Genomic DNA, 17,338 nt, shown 5'->3' with positions numbered 1-17,338 from the left:
GACCCAGAAAAGCTGGTGGTGTGGTTCTAGTGTGAGTCCAGAACTTGAGAACCAGTTGTAAAGAACCAGGTGTAAATCTCTATTCCAGAGCACGGAGAGACTGACATCCCAACTCACTCAGCGAGGCAGAGCAAAGGGAATTTTCCCTTCACCTTGTTCTTCTGTTCAGGCCCTCAACAAGTTGAATGATGCCCACCCATGGGGTGAGCAATCTGTATTACTCAGGCAACTGAGTCAAACACTACTCAGAGACACACCCAGAAACAATGAATAGCCAGATATCTGGGCACCCCGTGGCCCAGTCAAGTGGATACATAAAATTAATCATCACACCGTCAGTTAAGATGACTTGTGATTTCAGTAAGCTAACACTGAAGAACATCTGTTTAATTGTTGCAAAGCCACTGCTTAATAGCCCTTGGGTGAAATTTATGCTATAATTGCTCACATGCATTTTAATCCCCTTATCTGGAACGTTTGCCTCCCCATTATCTCATCTTCAAGAGCCGGAGCCAATACTTCCCCTTCCAAGAAGGCTTTTTTATGCCCCTGAATGAACATTTTCCTCCTTTAATATTTGAGAACAGTTGTTTTGTACTTCTCCCAAAATGCATATTATATTCTGCTTCAACATATATAGTTAATAAGTACTATTTCTTATAACCAACTGTAAGCTCCTCAAAGTTGCTTTGTACACAGTAGACAGTAAACTATTAAATTAAGTTGAATTAGTAGATATTATTGAGCACGGGTATCTAATGCACTTTTGTGAGCAACTACTAGTACACAGTATGGTGCCTAATATGATAGAAACTACAAAGATGAGTAAGTCGCAGTTCCCACCCATGGAGAGCAAAGACAGAGTCCAGGGTCAGAAGTAATCATTCATTCATTAAACAGTTATTGCTGATTACCTATTATTATTCATGTCCTAGACTATGTACCACAGATACAAAAATGCATAAGGCATGGTCCTGGTCCCCAAGGAGTTCATTTAGTTTCGTGGGAAAGGCAGAAGTATAAATAAACCACTTGACTGTGAAGAGTACTACAGTAAGGGGTTACACAGGTTGCTGTGAGTGCCCGAAGAGGCTAAGGTGGCAGTAGAGATCGGTAAGAAGAAAAAGTTCTATAGAATAAGTTCTCTTTGAACTCAATGAAATGGGATTCAGTAATGAAAAGGGCAGTGCTGCTAGGGGCATCTGCACCCCATGGGGTCAGCGAAGAGGGCGCGTTTGAGAACACGTAGTTCTGTGTATCGGGAACATGGTGTGCATGAAGAGCTTCGATTGCAATAATGTGGGAATGGGGGGCCAGAAGTAGATCATAGATACGAACATCCTTTCATTCTCCCTCTAGGATGAGGCAAGACAAATGCTGAGAAGACAAGAGTAGAAATGAAGAGGGGAAAAAAGGGATTGATTGAGAAAGAAAAACCACTTTAAAGTTGGAAAGGGATTGGAACAGGGCTAACAGTCAATAAATCAGTTGATCCAATCTTACCAGCCTTGAAGGCATTTCAAGTATCCAGGAAGCTATATGATAATTCTTGAATTAATCATTGTTTGCTTATTCTCACCAGTAAAACATGAAAACTCAAAGTCCAAGAGAACTGACTTTGGGTTCCAACTTGGGCACAACTGCCTTGATTTTTAATCCAGCTTGCTCCTAAATGGCAGGAGTGAGCACCCTTCACATATTTCATAGTGGGAGGAAGCCACCCACAGAGCAACTCATCGCAGACTGCTTGTTCCTCCCAGCAGAGTGTTGACAGAACACTCTCTTCCCCAGGATCTGACTCTACTTCACTGAATCACTCAGAAATCTTTGCAAGTATTTGTGGGGTTTGATACTTGGATAGGGAGGAAGAGCAGAAGGGCATTCCTGGCTTGGCTTTGTGGCTTGAGTTACGGAGTGATCTTCCAAAGCCATGAGTAACAGGAACAATGTTGTATTCTTCTCACTTTTATAGTTTTGACGAACATAGTTTTAAAATCTTTTTTAAATGTGAGCTGTGAACTGCATTGGTCAAATACTAAGCAGTCTATGTGGTGGCTAGAAATAGAATAATCAACTTATGGAGTTATCTCATGTCATCTAATTTTCTCATATAGTGAAAAAGAACACTACATTCCAAGACAACTTAAAACTTCATGCTCAATGTCATGCAACCAATTAGCTATTTGTTGATTAATGAAAATCAACTTCTTTTTTGTTTCTCTGGTAATGAATTAAGATCTTTATCTTTTTAGCACTTAAAAGGCACTTAAGAGAAGGTTTTAAAAAAAAAGATATTTACTCAGATAGTTTTGGTTGAAATGGCAGAAGTGGGCATCAAGTGATTACTCAGAAAATCTTGTTTCAAAATAGAGGTAGAAATATATATATTTGTGTATATATGTATGAAGTCTTTAATGATCTTATAACCAGACTAGAGGTCCGGTGCACAAATTCATGCACAGGTGGGGTCCCTTGGCCTGGCCGGTGATCAGAGTGATCAGGGCAGGCTGGCCAGGGGGAGGAACCATGGGAAGTTGGCCGGCTGTGGGAGGTTGGCCAGCCACGGGAGGTTGGCTGTGGGAGTGCACTGACCACCAGGGGGCAGCTCCTATGTTGAGTGTCAGCCCCTGGTGGTCAGTGCGCATCATAGCTACCAGCCAGTCGTCTGGTTGTAATGGTTGCTTTTTATATATATAGATTTACTTTGATATTTCCTGATTCCTTATTGGCATTCATTTAAACAGTCATTCATTTAATAATCATACATTGAGTACCTTTTCCATACAATTATGATATGAGAGCTCGGATCTCAGTCCTGAATAAAATCTCAGTGTGGTTAAACAGAAGTGTAAACACAGACTTACAAAACAATTGATAATACTTTACTAGTCGTTTACACTGAACCATGGAATTACAGAGGAGAAATTAAAGCCATACTAATATAAGGAGAGAATGTAGATAGAGAAGATAAGAAGGGGCTGAGGACTGAGATATAAAACATTCAAAATTTAGAGGTTAGAAACAGAAACCAGGAAAAGAGCTTCAGAAAAATGCTTTGAGTGAGATAGGAGGAAATCTGGATGAGTGTGGTATTGGAAAACAAATGAAAAGATTATTTCCCTTAAGATAAAGTAGTCAACTCCATCAAATGCTGCTGAAAATTATAAAAGGATAAGAACTGATAGTTGATCATTGGCATACTGATTTGAGTTTGCTATAAAGAGAATCAGGAGGTGTGGATGGTGCTGTAAATCAGAGTCTTTTGCAGTGATCCAAGCAACATGATGAGTTCTGATGTATATCAGATTGATGGCCATGGAAGTGGTTGGTCTGAGATATAGTATTATTATTAAGGGCCCTGCACCTCTTTTTTTTTTTTAATGGCTTGACGTGAAAGGATTGGAGGAATCAAGGAAGACTCATAAGTTCTTGGCCTAAAGAGTGGTATCATTTATTGAGATGAGAAACACTGGCATAGGATAGTTATGGTGGAGTGGTGGGTGGGTTCAAGTAGAAGTCAAGGAAAGAATAAAGAATTGAGTGTGGCATGTGTAAGCTAAAGATGCCTATAGGTATCTATAGAGATGTCAAATAGTCCCAGAAGGGGCTCGGGGATCCTGTTCTGAAGCTCTGGTCCAGATTTGAACATATGAACTTGGGAATCACCATCTGTTTAATAGAGAACTAGAGTAGGAATTAAAGATTAAGGGGGTCAATGGGGAACTATTTTAAGATGGGAAACATTATAGCATGTTGAAAGCTGAAGGGAATGATCCATTGGGGGAGGGGGGGTGAAATGGTGCCCAATAATAGTTGCTAAGTAAAATAGAAGGGATGCTTGAAATTGGGGTTTTGGAAGGTATTCACTTATAGCAATGAAGTTTGACCATGGGAATCAGTAGAGGGAAAGATTGTTGAAAGTGGGCAGATTATTGAACTGAGCAGTTAGATGTTGTTGGGTCAACTAGATGGATAATTAAATCTTCCAGAAAGATAACAGAACAACCATTTTATAATTTTCAGTCAATGAGGCAAATGTCCTAGATGTGGATGCCTACATAGTCTGATGTATGTGCTTCAGAGAATGAAGGAAACAAAGTCTGCAACAGCTATGATGGACATGGACAAAATTTCCACTGTCTCTAAGACTATGGTCCCAGTTCAATGGGCGATCAAAGAAAAAGCCACATCTTGAGAGAGTGACAAAGGAAGTGATGCCCGTGTTTCAATTAGAGAAAGGAGGTAAAGGGATATTCAGTGGAGAGCTCAGGATAAAAGGGATTTGGAAGGTGACTGTCTGTGAATTCCAGAGGGCTCAGGGGTTGGAAGAGTCTGGGAAGGGTGGAAGACTGGACCAGCTGAGGCAATGTTCACTGCCATATGAGCATGGCTGTAGGGCATGATTGGGGTTAGTCCTATGGTCTCCTGAGGTAAGAAGTGTGAATCAGCTCTCTTAGGACTGGTTGCTTATTTAGTGTATGGAGGGAGATGAATGGTATTAGGCTCATAGTAATCATCTTTTCAAGAGCATGAAGGGTTCTGGAGGCTTCCTTTTTAAACTTCTATGAGTGGTGTTACAGCTGGGGAAGGGGGCGGATCTTCCTAGAGCACATGGCTCTGTGCAGACTTCTGTTATGTCCTGCTCCTGGGGAAGTCATTGTATATGGAGGATGGAGGGGAGCGAGGCAAGCTGGACACCTTTTGAGATCTTATGAAGGCCTGAGCATAGGCTGGGGTACTGAGGATCTCTAGTGGGGACATAAAGATGCTGAGATCCCTGTGGACTCAGAATGCCTTGGGGATGTTCTTCCATTATGCCATTTTCTTCTTGATCAAGGGGTCCTTCAGAAGTGGTGGCAAGACAAGAGCTTCAGCCTATCATTGTCACCTTGAAATTTAATTCATAGTCGATGGAATTTCCAGACTTTGATATGAGCTTCTAATCGTCTCAGGGAAATCTGTGTTCTCATGGTTGCAGAAATATTTTATTCTCACAGTCTCCAAATATACCAACTTCTCAATTATCTACACTAAGTAGTCTCAAAATACCCAGGTTATCCACACACTAAGAGTGTCAAATGTATCTCCTATGAGAAAAACTACTGCATTAATTGGTGATTCTTCTCCTTTACTTGACAGTTCTTGGCATTACAATGAAAGGAGGCAACATAGAGAAGAGAGGGAAAGGGGGAAATAAAAATTGACCAATATGGGCATTGATTCTTTTGTAGACATTTTTCATTAAATTTTCCCAAAACCCTATGGAATGGTTATTTCATACTCATTACAGACATGAAGAAGTAGATGATCAGAGATGTTTGAAAATTTCCCCAAGGAGATGTCAGGGAAGCAGCAGAGCTGAGATTAAAATCTGGAATTATCTGACCTGAAAGCACTTGTTCTTTTAACCACATAAAAACCAAGAATACTGGCTATGACAACTGGATGTTTCTCTCCCAAATAACCAAGCAGCCAACTAATAGTTACAGATTCTTCACTGTGGGCGAAGAGCTGTGCTGGGATCTATGGGGACACAGAGATAAAGAAAGAAAGCACAGCCCCTATCGTCCAGTATGAACAACCTCATTGGCAGCCTGTTTGCATAGAGGTGCAAACCGTTAGCTCCAGAGGACAGGAAGTGAATCATCGTCGCTGCTTTAAGTATCAAAGCACCACGTTCTGTGATTTCTCTGTGGGCCGAAGGCTTCACAGTGAAAAGGAGTGTGGTTGGTTCAGTTCACTCAAGTGAAAGCACACGCGATGTAAAATTAATCTAGCAAAGCCATTTTTTCTCATTCTGATTCTACTTAAAATTTTGGAACTTTGATAACATTTTAATATATTGCTTTTTTTGGCCCTAGCTGGTTTGGCTCAGTGGATAGAGCTTCAGCTTGTAGACTGCAGGGTCCCAGGTTTTATTCCAGTCAAGGGTACATGCCAGGGTTTCAGGCTCTATCCCCAGTGGGGGGCATTCTCTCTCATCATTCTCTCTCTCTCTCTCTCTCTCTCTCTCTCTCTCTCTCTCTCTTTCTCTCCCCTCCTCTGAAATCAATAAAAATACATTGCTTTTTTTTGGTCTTTTCAATATATTGGTTGTTGGTTTTGTTTTTACAAAATTGAGTTATTAGTGCATATATAGTTTTGCATTCTCTTTTTTTTTATAAAATATGATAAGAAAATTTCCCAATTAATGGGAGTTCTTTGTACACATAAGGATTAATGACGTAGTGATCAGGATAGAAGTAATCTGGAGAGAAGGCGCTGCACAGGGTCCAGGGTCCAGGATGAGGATTCACGTTTGGTTCCAAATGTCCTGAGGACAGAGCGGTTAACCAGAGGGATCACCAGAGGCCACATGCCATAACGTCCACCCTGCCAGTCCATGGACAGTTCAGGGCTGCCACCTGCTCTGTGCCTCTTTCCAAAGGGCTGCTCTGGGGGTCACGCCAGGGAAGCCAGATGAAGGGCATTCAAGCATCGGAGACTCTGTTTCCAGAAGCAGACTTGTTCACCAAGTGGGAAGGCACCCACTGAGTCAGAGGCAACAAAGAGGTTTTTTTTTTACAAACTGGCCCCTGACCTTTGCCTTTAACAAGAATTGCTGCTTTTCCCACAGGCCTTTTCCTGCTAAAAGCCAAGTCCAACTGAGCTGGCAGGGAGCTACCCTCATGGCCGTGCAAGCCCAGTGGCTGAGAACAAATCCGCTACTGTGGAACGGAAGTCTGGGGACCCACCAATAAAGTTGCACTTGTATCTAAACTTTAATGGTTTTTAGTTTTATATTTGAAAAAAGCGGTGGCCAGGTTAAAATGTGACATGATAGTCTGGAAGCAGCGATTCGAGGACTGTCAGCTGCTAGGCAGCTCCTGCTCCCACTACAGGGCAAATCCCTCCTGCTACATAGGAACTGACTTTCAGCCCAGGTTAGTGAAAGAGCAAGGTTATTCTGGGGTTTTATTTTCCCATGCTGCGTTATACCTTTATTCAAACCCTGATCCTCTATTGAATCTGATATTTTGTGAATGTTGTTTAATGTGATTTTGGAGTTTTTCCTCCTGGTGACATTCGTACTGTCAGAGTTGATGCCCTGATTACCATTCACATGCACACGATGCACGACATTGCCAAAGAGAACTGTCTTTCCTCCAAAGACCCGAAGCTTATGCAAAATTAAGTAACTGAAAATTAAACGCAGTTTCTAAAGGTTGTTTTCATCTCCTGTTATGAATTCTAGTGTACCAAGCAATTCTATAAAGGTTAGAAGTATAATCTAATCTGTGTTATTTCTTCCTGTATCATCATTAAAATTTTCATAAGCACTTATCTTCCCCCAGAGTATATTCCTAGTTAACTTTCTGATGGCTAAAATGCTTCCTGTTAATATACATATTAACTGTCCACCTGTTGCCCAAATTTTTAACTAATTGAAATTTCCTATAATTGCTATTTTTACACAAAATGAATAGTCATCACAATCGTCATTAATTTTTGCAGTAATTTATTATTACTACAACAATAACTGTATATTTATACTCCCAAGGAATGATAGAATTTTAATAGATGAAGCATATGAGGAGACTCTTACCACCAGTTGCACCTAGAATGCTCAACTATATTAGAATATCCAGATGCTTCAATAAACCTGAATGACGTGCCTTGTTGAAACGTTGATTAGAAACGGTAGTGTGCAAGTCATGTGATCAGGAATTATGCCTAAGTTTAGGAATGCAAGACATGCTGCTAAAGTGGGTATTTGACTATTTGGTCATTTCTCTAAGCTTAAAGAATAATCTAATGCAAATTCAAGTAGATGGCATGCAAGGATTTATTCAGAAACAGTGGTTTTGAACCCTAGATTTGCTATTTGATTTTGTACATATTTACTTAGCACCTACTATGTGCTGAGAATTCAGCCATGCATGTACCACAGACACATCAGTGGGTTAGAGGGAGGCATTGTTCTCAATATGCCGAGTCTCAGGAGTTTAAACAATTTCCACAGCTACTCTAAGCTTCTGTCTCCTTCTCTTGCTGTTTGAACCATATAAATATCAAATTAAGTAATTGGGGCAGCCTACCTTTCTTGTGCCATGTGCATAATATATTTACCAGTATTCAAATTGTCCCAAACACCCTTTAGAGTAGATAGTACAGCTTCAAAGCCATGGGAACGTGCTTGGAGTTCAAGGCCTGGATTTGAATCCTGGTGCCTGTGTGGCTTTGGATTTGCAACTTAATCTCTCTGTTCTTCAATTTACTATAAAATTGTGACAAATTCCTTCACTGACAATTAGATTAAATAACATATGCATAGAACTCAGCATGGAATTTAGCACATAAGCACTGCACTGAGGTTAACAGTTGTTAAAATTCAGTACCATTTATCCGCCATTAAAAAATAAGGGAATGAAGAGAGGTTATATTATTTATACGAGGCCACACAAGTATCCAGGCTGATCTGTTGCCAAAGTCTTCATTTTTTTAAATACATTTCAGGTCTTCTTTTTTTGTTAATCTTTATTGAGTATATTTTTCCACTGATTTTTAGAGAGAGGGAAAGACAGAAATATCAAAGTGAGAGAAACACATCAATTGGTTGCCAGGGCACAAGCCAGGGAAGAGCCTGCAACCAAGGTAGGTGCCCTTGACCAGAATCGAACCTGGGACCCTTTGGTCCACAGGCCAATGTTATATCCACTGAGCCAAACCAGCTAGGGCTTTAAAGATATTTCTTTAAAGATGTAACAGTTGGATAGATTTGAAGGCTACCTATTATGTTAAGCAGTGCTTTTAAGCTTCCTCCGTGGCTGGGTGTAGCCACTTCCCCAACTTCTTTGCTCACTGACCACAACCCTGAGAGCCAGCTTGAATCCACCAGGGTGTGGATGTGGCCTGGTGATGGGTGAGGCCACATTAGTCCCTGGTCTCCAGCTGCCTCTCCACTGAGAGGGGACCATTTCTCTGCATTGTAACAGAGAACTTGGCTTGGGGGGGCGCGGGAGGGTAAGCTACCAAAGATCGTGACCTGGATCTACTCGTTGGTCTGTGAGCATCTTGGCCTTTGCCCTCTCCTTGAGCCAAGCCCAAAAGCTGACCCATTGTGTCTGGTTTGTGTTGCTTTGAAATCAGTGTGCCGAATGATGATGGTGGAGAAGTCACCTGGATCTGACAGCCCTCGAGGAGGCCAGGAGAGGAGCCGGAGAGGCATCCTGCGGTCCACCAAGGGGGCCTGGGCTCCCCTGGAAGAGCAGCCGCCTCCGGGCTCTGAGGAGGAAGGCCAGAGTGTCCCCACGCCCTCGCTAGGTGAGGACGGGCCCTCAGGGTGTCTGAAACCACCCGCCCTTCTGTGGGTGGTGAGGGATCCGGGGGCTTTGGGCTAGGGGCAAATAATTTCAGAGCATGGACTTAGCTTTGACGATACTAGCATTCCTGGCATGATTCCAGAAACTTCTATGAAATGGACACTTCTGATGTCCCCTACAGACACTCAAAGACCTTGATGGAAACAGTCCAACTAAAGAATGAACTCGGCTTCCTTCCCACTCCAATGTACCCCCATACTAAGCCCCCCAGGACACCAGAGCTGTGTGGAGTCTGTGTCAGAGACATGAGGCTTCATTTTAACCAAAGGCTTTTATTTGCTGGGCTTTACATGAGGCATCAATAATCACTTAACAGCTTAAAGGGTAATAACGAAGGAAACACTTCTGCCTCCACCATAATGTAACGGATGGTTTTTCTTTTTTAAATATTTTTTATTGATTTCAGAGAAGAAGGGAGAGGGAGAGAAAGATAGAAACATCAATGATGAGAGAGAATCATTGATCGGCTGCCTCCTGCACACACCCCCACTGGGGATTGAGCCGGCATGTGCCCCGACTGGGAATTGAACCATGACCTCCTGGTTCATAGGTCGATGCTCAACCACTGAGCCACCTGAGCAGGCTGGTTTTTCTTCTTTGTTCACTGCCCAGTTCATTCCATCCCTTCACACTACCTCAACTGAAGAATAAACACCTCCCTGTCCCACTGGCCTTTTTGGTTCACCAGACACCTTGTGAGGGGTAATTCAGCTACCTCACTGATGGTTTCAAGTCCAAGAAAGTCAGCTCAGAGTAGCCTATGGCCCGTAAGAGGAAACGCTGCCTTTGCATCCTCTCCTTTCTGCCTGGTGACCCTTTGTTGTGCGGGGATAAAGATCCACCTTAAAAGGCTGGTGCCCCTTTAACGCAGGGTGCCTTTGGCAATCCTGGGAGTCTAGTGCAATTTGTCCCTGGAATGAATGCAAATTTGGTTTCTAACCTGGCAGAGAACGCCTTGCAAATAAACATCCCTGGCTAGCTGCCTTAGGTAAATGTCCTGATTCAATCCGGAGGGGCTCCCGGGTGATTTCCATCCAACAAGAGAAAGACAAAAGTCTCGTGTGCTTGTTCACCCTTTGCATTCATGCCAGGTACAGCGTGATTCCAACATCTCTTGCTCTTCGTGGTTTCTTTTTCTCCCCTTTTATGTTTTGGGTTTTATTTTTTTTAAGTTACAGTCTTTTGGCAAGTTCATACTTCATTTCCAGGAAAGGATGATTACAGAAAACATGACTATGCTTATAGAAACATGGACCTAAATATGTAGGAAATGGAGCTACTGGGTGGTGGCTGAATGATGAAATCGAGTCTTTTTAACTGGCTGGGCTCTGACTGTTTCCTTCTCATTTGTAGACGGTTCCAAACAAGAAAGTATTCAGCGGTGGCTGGACTCTGGGTTCTTGTAAGTGTGTGTTTGTGTCCTTGTACATTTCTCTCCGCAAAGATCCATGAAAACAATGAGTAACGCTGCTGGGGTGAGGGGTGACCTATAGGGATTTTCATTTTCTCTGTGTGCTTGATAGGTTACTCTATTATTGAACAAGTTATGTGTCAGTTTAAAGGTACAAAACAGGATGCTCTTTCAGGCCCCAGCTTCTCAGGGGTTTCCGGAAGTCCTCTGGTAATAAAGCCTAGCTCTGCATTTTGCTCTCACCTATTTAATCACAGAGCAATTTGGTCTAACTTGTTTACACACACAGTTTGATTCACAATACTTTTGTTTCTTACAGCGTCTCTGTAGATGAAAACTTTCAGCAAGTCACGGACCACACAGGTAAGACAAGAGATCCCAGCAGCAATCATGGTTTGTGAACCCTGGTAGGAGCTGTATCGATATGTCTGTGCAAATAACCCTTCTTAAAATGAGAATTACCGGAGGTTCCTAGAAATAGAACCCATCTCAACAACCATCCGGTGCAGTTGCTTTGTTTGATATTCGGGACTGAGGCTCAGAAAGGCAGGTGAGGGCTGGAAACCAGGACTTTGCTATAACATTAGCTCAAGTTCTAGTCAAAAATTCACCGGGTTCTATGAAGATGTTTTGCAAGAATGTAATTATGGAAATGAAGTTTTTTCATTTCTCCTCACAGTATATTGTCGTTTTCTTTCCAAATCTAGTTTCTTTCTCTTCTTTGGTCTCAAAACGATGCATTTGTTCTCAAAAAGAACAAATGACTGGAGTCTCTAGCAAACAATACAAGCATGTATTTCTGAGGCAGAACATGGTGCATGCTTGTTATGCAGAGATTTGATATGAGCATTACAAAAAGAAAAAAAATGTAATTACAAGTCTCACAGTTTCCATCTTCATTAAATGAAATACTGTATTTCATAGAATCGAAGACCCCTTGATCATAAAATGCACTCACACTTTAAGTTCCACTCAATGGGAAAGTAAAACAATAAGCACTGGCAATTATAAATGAAATGCAATACTGACTGTATACACATTAGAAATGCCATAAATAATGTATGTGAAAATGACATAAATTAGGAGTTTAATGATTAGAGGAAACAATTTTTAGTCAAATTGTTCCTTACTTGGCTGGTTTTAATTAGTTCACTTTTTTCACTGCCTCTTAACTTAAGATGATGGTTGGCTACAAACCAGTTTAAATTTGGATTTTTTTTTAACTTAAAAAACTAGGTAAATTCATTGAAATTTTCTTCTTTGCCAAGCTTATTTTTTTAATTGATTTTTTTTAAGAGAGAGGGAGAGGGAGTGAATGAGAGAACACAACATCAATTTGTTGTTCCACTTATTTCTGCATTCATTTGATGCTTCTTGTATGTTACCTGACTGGGGACAAACCCACAACCTTGGCCTACTGGGATGATGCTTTAACCAACTGAGCTACCTGGCCAGGGAGACTAAGCTTTTTAAAAATATATATATAAAAGTTTCATGATGCAAAAATCTCTGGAGATGATTGCCAATAAATTGAAATTAAGTACCTCTCTGTTCATCATAGATCAGACTCAAGGAAAGGCAAGAACTTAAGAAATACATCCGGCATTTCACATCCCCCGACATTTCAACTTCCCAGGTCATGGCGGGACACCTGGCACCAGTTCTGGGGTTGTCAATCACTATATTAAAAACTTCACCTCCTCAAAATTAAACACACATCGTGGCCCTTCCTTCTCTGAATCAAGTCAGTGACCTGAAGGGGCTCAGACATGAGGGGAAGACCTGGAGGAGAGGAGGGATATTGAAGGGCTGTGAGGACAGAAATGCAGTTTCAATTTGCCAGGTCCTTCATCTTCAGCGAGGTTTCTAATAATAATGGACTAGCTCCCTGCAGGTTTAATTGAGCCTTCGCATTTACAAGCCCCTTTCTCATCTATCACATTTTCAACTCAGTGACCTGTGCAGTCGCCCGGCTGGTGTTCATTTGTGATTTACAGGTGAAGGATCTGGGGCACAGGGTGGTCAAGTGTATTGATTTCTGGTCCCAGCTGGTTGGTGGCAGGTGGGGACGCTTGAGGCCCGGCACTCTGTTAGCCCCTCTGTGTGCAGGCACTGGCCGTGGCGAGATGGACACACACTGAATTCAGGGGAGTCAGGAGCTGCACTGGGGAGTGTGGAAGCGGGACAGTCCCAGAAACGGGGGACCTGAAGGTCGTGCCGAGTGTGGCAGGGAGAAACCTGTGGTGAAAAGAAAAGGAACTGAAGAGGAGACAGAGAAGTAGCCACTATGGAGGGAGAAGCCTGTGAAAACTCCCACAACCCTCGTATGATGCCAAAGGGCACTGGTTCCTAGGGCAGCCCTAACGATTACCACAAACTTGGTGGCTTAAAGGGAGATGTATTCTCTCCTGGTTTTGAAGGCTGGAAGTCTGAAATCACGGTGTCATTCTCTCTCTGGAGGTTTAGGGAAGAACTCCTTCCAGCCTCTTTCTGTCTTCATGCGGCTCCTGTCCACCCTGGCATTCCTTGGCTTGTGGCTGCATCACCCCATTCTCTGGCCTGCTTTCGCGTGGCTGTCTTTTCCCCGTGGGTCTTCTCTTCTTTTAAGGACACCCGTCTTTGGATGTAGGAATCGGGGCCCACCCTAATCCACCATGACCTCACCTTTACTAATTATACCCTCAAAGACCCTATTTCCAAGTAAAGGACACATTCTGAAATGAAATCTCAGATACAGAAATAAAATCGGGGGTGATACCCACTACAAGTGGGAATCATTCTGAGGCTGGTTTCCCTCCATGACCACATCTGGGACTTGATACACTGAAGTAGCAACAAGATCCAGGTGCCTGCCCATCTTCCAGGCGACCCAGTACCTCCCATCGGGAGCAGTCCAGTGGGCCTCCAGGAAGGATCATCCGTGATGAAGTACTTCCGTGAGACTCAGATGCCAGTGTCATGGGCAGCTACCCAACCATTTGCAGTTATTGGACTTAATATGGAAAGAAGTATTTACCAAATACGTCTCCGTATACTTCTTTGGAAAGTGAAAGGGAGCAGCTAATTAAAAGGACAGCTGGAAGAAAAGGTGGAGACAAAGGGAATGTTCTTTTCCGAGAATGGGAGCTATTTCAGGAGGTGTGTTAGCTGGTGGGAATGATCCGGTGACCCGAGATATCCTGAGGTGGGTGTGGCACCTTTCCCCGGCTCCCCTGGGGCAGTCCGTAAAGCCTGGACCTCCCCTCGGGGGCCTCTTCTCTTGGGGCTTTGAGGTCTCTGCCACTGAAACGTTGCTTACCCAAGCTTACTAACTACTAGAAATTGCTTGGGTTTCTCCTTTACGACAAATACCTTCCCTTGCTCCTTCTTTAGCCACCAGTGATGCTTGCATCTTGAATCTCACAAAAGCACTTCCGAAACGATGGTCTCTCACCAGTCTGCCCTGTCTTGTGACAAATGTTAGGGCATCTTAGATGAGTGGTCTGAATCTTGTCTTTAAGTATCTCCAGGACATCATCGGCTCAGGGCACATGGATGACTTACAGGGAAGAGCCACATGGGCATCCTTCAGCTTCTTACTCCTTTTCTTCTCTGAGAAGCAGGGCTCCAAGTGCAGGTTAACTCCTCTTAGTGATCACCGACTGCACAAGAAAACAAATTTGATTCTCAGTTTGGGCCTAGAGAAGATCCACGGACCTTCCTATACCCACAAACACACAGCACATTCAGAGGGTCTTTAGAGTGAACGTGATGCTTAAATGGACCATGGTCCTAGATGGTAAGGTCCCTCTTCTAAGCTGCTGACTAATTCTTAACCCAGGATTACAGATTAAAGCTGCACATAAGAAAGGCTGGAGAGAGGGCAAACCCATCCCCACCACTAGAAAAGAAATTGAACATCAGCCCTCACTCTGAGAGTGCATTGTCATAATGCTGCAAGGACAGATGCGTACACCAAATGCATGTGTTAGGGTTATACCAGGTGTACTTGTTCAACAACTGAGCGTAACTGTGAGTGGAAACATTAGAACTAACTCCCACAGCAGAGAGATAGTATCTGTCAAAAATCTGCTGGGTACCATGGATTATTTGATGGATGGTTAATTCATTTGTCTTTTTTACTATTCAGATAGTTCTTCTCCAATACCCAAGGAAGTCCCTGGTGAGTAAACTCATCTCTTTCCAGTAGGAATTGATTAAACAATAAGAACTTACAGAATCAAATTCTAAATGTTGTGGTCTCTATTATAAGAAAAGGTCAAAGTAAATCCAATTAAGCATAATAGATGTTCCTTCAATGCTTATCAAAAGAAAGCATTCAGAGCAAAGAGCTGTGCCAGGCGGTGGGAACAAAGATGTAGAATCTATGGTTCCTGCTCTTTAGAATGTCACTCTGACTTTCCAGGACCATCATAATCTGAATGTAACCGATACCAATGTTCTAAAAGACCTTCTAATCCTACCTGCTCTCATAGTTCTTTCATCATCCAATTCCTCCTGTATTCACATCTTTCCTGTTCTGTTCACCCGTTGCCCTTCTTTTGAGTCCTGACTCAAGTTCCATATTCTCGTCAGGGCCCTTCCTGATGTCTGCACTAAGAGACTCGGTCAGTTTTCTAAACACCAGTCACATCCACTATGGGTTCTATTCATATGGCACATGGTCTCTGCTGCCTCAAATTATTAAGGCTATGATCAGCCTCACTAACAAAATTGTAGATGCCCCTGAGGCAGGGATCCCCTATAACATGCCTGACTTCTCCAGAGCTAATCAACCAAAGGATCTTAGTATAACTGGCCCGTGATGAAGATGATGAAGTCAGACTGGGAAATCTTCAAAGGAGAGGTGAGACATAAGCTAGTCAATCAAAGAGAGATGCAGTTTTGGGGGGGAAAAAGAGGCAAAGCAAGACAGTGTCAGTTGGTGGAAGCAGAAGGAGCTTTGGCAAAGTCATAGAATGAGAAGAAAGTTACATAGGTACAGGAATGCACACAGAAGGTGGTCAGACTAGGAGCTGATCTCAGGCTGGGAAGCAAAGGCAGAAATGTTCCTGTTAAATAGGGTATTGTCAGGTTATAAATGCCTTGGTATCCAGAAAGAGGGGATCCCACTTGATGTCTTAGGAGAGGGGTGGCAAAGAAGTGTCATCTCAGGTTCCAATCAAAGTACAGGCTGGGTTCAGCCATTTTTGAAGCCCTACCTTTGTTCACCTGAATAGAGGGTCCTGAGTCACAAGTGACAGATGCCATGGGTGCAGCACCGGGGAATTGCAGCAGGCCTGGTACACATTGGCCATCTCTATTGCAGTGAGTTATGAATGGTTTCTGAGAAGGGCAGCAACAGATTCCAGTGTGTATCCTGGCAATGGGAGGATGGTGCACACCTCAGGATGAAGCTACTGTGACCTCAACTTGGGGTGGGTGTCAGCAATGGAGTAGAGAGGATGGGTCAACATCACCAGCAAAATAAACAGATATGTGGGTGAAGAAGAGCCCAATCATTACAACCGGCTTTAAGGTTTTGAGCATGAGAGTCGGGGAGAATGAAGAGTCTCTTTTTTGGTAAGGATATAGATTAATAATTGATTAAATGAGACAAACCCTGCTGACTGCCTCTTCTAAGTGTCTTGGTCATGCAAGAGTTAAGTGTGCAGAAAGCTGCAGATTGCTATTATTTTAGAGCCCTGTGAAAATGTAATTTGATTAGTCTATTGGACGATATTCCAAAGAACCAAATGTCTTCCATGAATCAGTTAGAAATGCTTAGGAAAACCAAAATAAAAAATGCTTTCTAAGCCAATGAAGGTGCTAATTAGTGCCTTCTGCATATCTCACTCCATCTTCCCCAGCCATACACTCTGCAGGGTTAAGCGCGGTGTCTGCTGCTTCAGATGGCAGGAGTCCACCTAGCAGTGGGCGGGGTGGCTGGAGACTCAGGTCTCCAAGAAGGAATAAGAACTGGATCTTAACCCATGCAGTGGGACACACTGAGTAGGGCAGGGCATGTTTTTTCTTGCTTTAATTCTCCTCCAAATCAACCCTTACAAAACGTGGGAATAGTAGGACCTTAATATTTTTTTCAGTATTTATTCTCCAATGCACTTAGAAAGTCAAATATGGTTTTATAAAACCAATAAGGGTATCTTCGAAAGGGAAAATATTAGATAAAACATCAAAAGCCAGCAACGAGAGAAACGAGTGAGGAATGAAGGAGGCCCTCCCCAGCAGGGCTTTGTGGTGAACACAGGCATGGCCATAGGGTCCCATCTTCTCCCTGGGCGAGCCTGGTGCCTGCAGAAGCTTGAGAAAGTCCGGGGCAACAGTTGCAGTTGGTTTGCTCCACCTGGCATTCCTTGGGTGTCAAACTCTTGCTGTGACTATAGTAGCAGATTCAAATGCTTCTGGAGCCGGGAAGGTAACCACTGTTGGACCAAGCAGGCAGGACGGAGAGCAGAGAATCACAGAGCACATGGCTGCCAATAGACAGCTGCCCTGAAGGGCCTGGGCCACAGTTGCTGGATTTGCTGAGTTTTTAGGAAATTCTAGGAATCCCATGCCAGTGAGA

The 17,338-nt window shown here is 43.0% G+C and overlaps 1 protein-coding gene across 1 annotated transcript in view; it reads left to right on the top strand.

Moving 5' to 3' along the window:
• The window catches only part of ITPRID1 (ITPR interacting domain containing 1), a gene marked incomplete at both ends in the record, with an annotated part of 67,634 nt that overhangs the window by 10,242 nt on the left and 40,054 nt on the right, over positions 1-17,338 (top strand). The window contains 3 exons of the mRNA XM_079785932.1: positions 9,130-9,303; positions 10,716-10,764; positions 11,093-11,136. Coding sequence (XP_079642058.1) covers positions 9,130-9,303; positions 10,716-10,764; positions 11,093-11,136 — 267 coding nt within the window. The remainder of the gene's footprint in view (positions 1-9,129; positions 9,304-10,715; positions 10,765-11,092; positions 11,137-17,338) is intronic.

Source organism: Cnephaeus nilssonii (assembly GCF_951640355.1).
Source record: "Cnephaeus nilssonii genome assembly, chromosome: 12".
Lineage (NCBI taxonomy): Eukaryota > Metazoa > Chordata > Mammalia > Chiroptera > Vespertilionidae > Cnephaeus > Cnephaeus nilssonii.
This window is presented reverse-complemented; position numbering and strand designations above follow the sequence as displayed.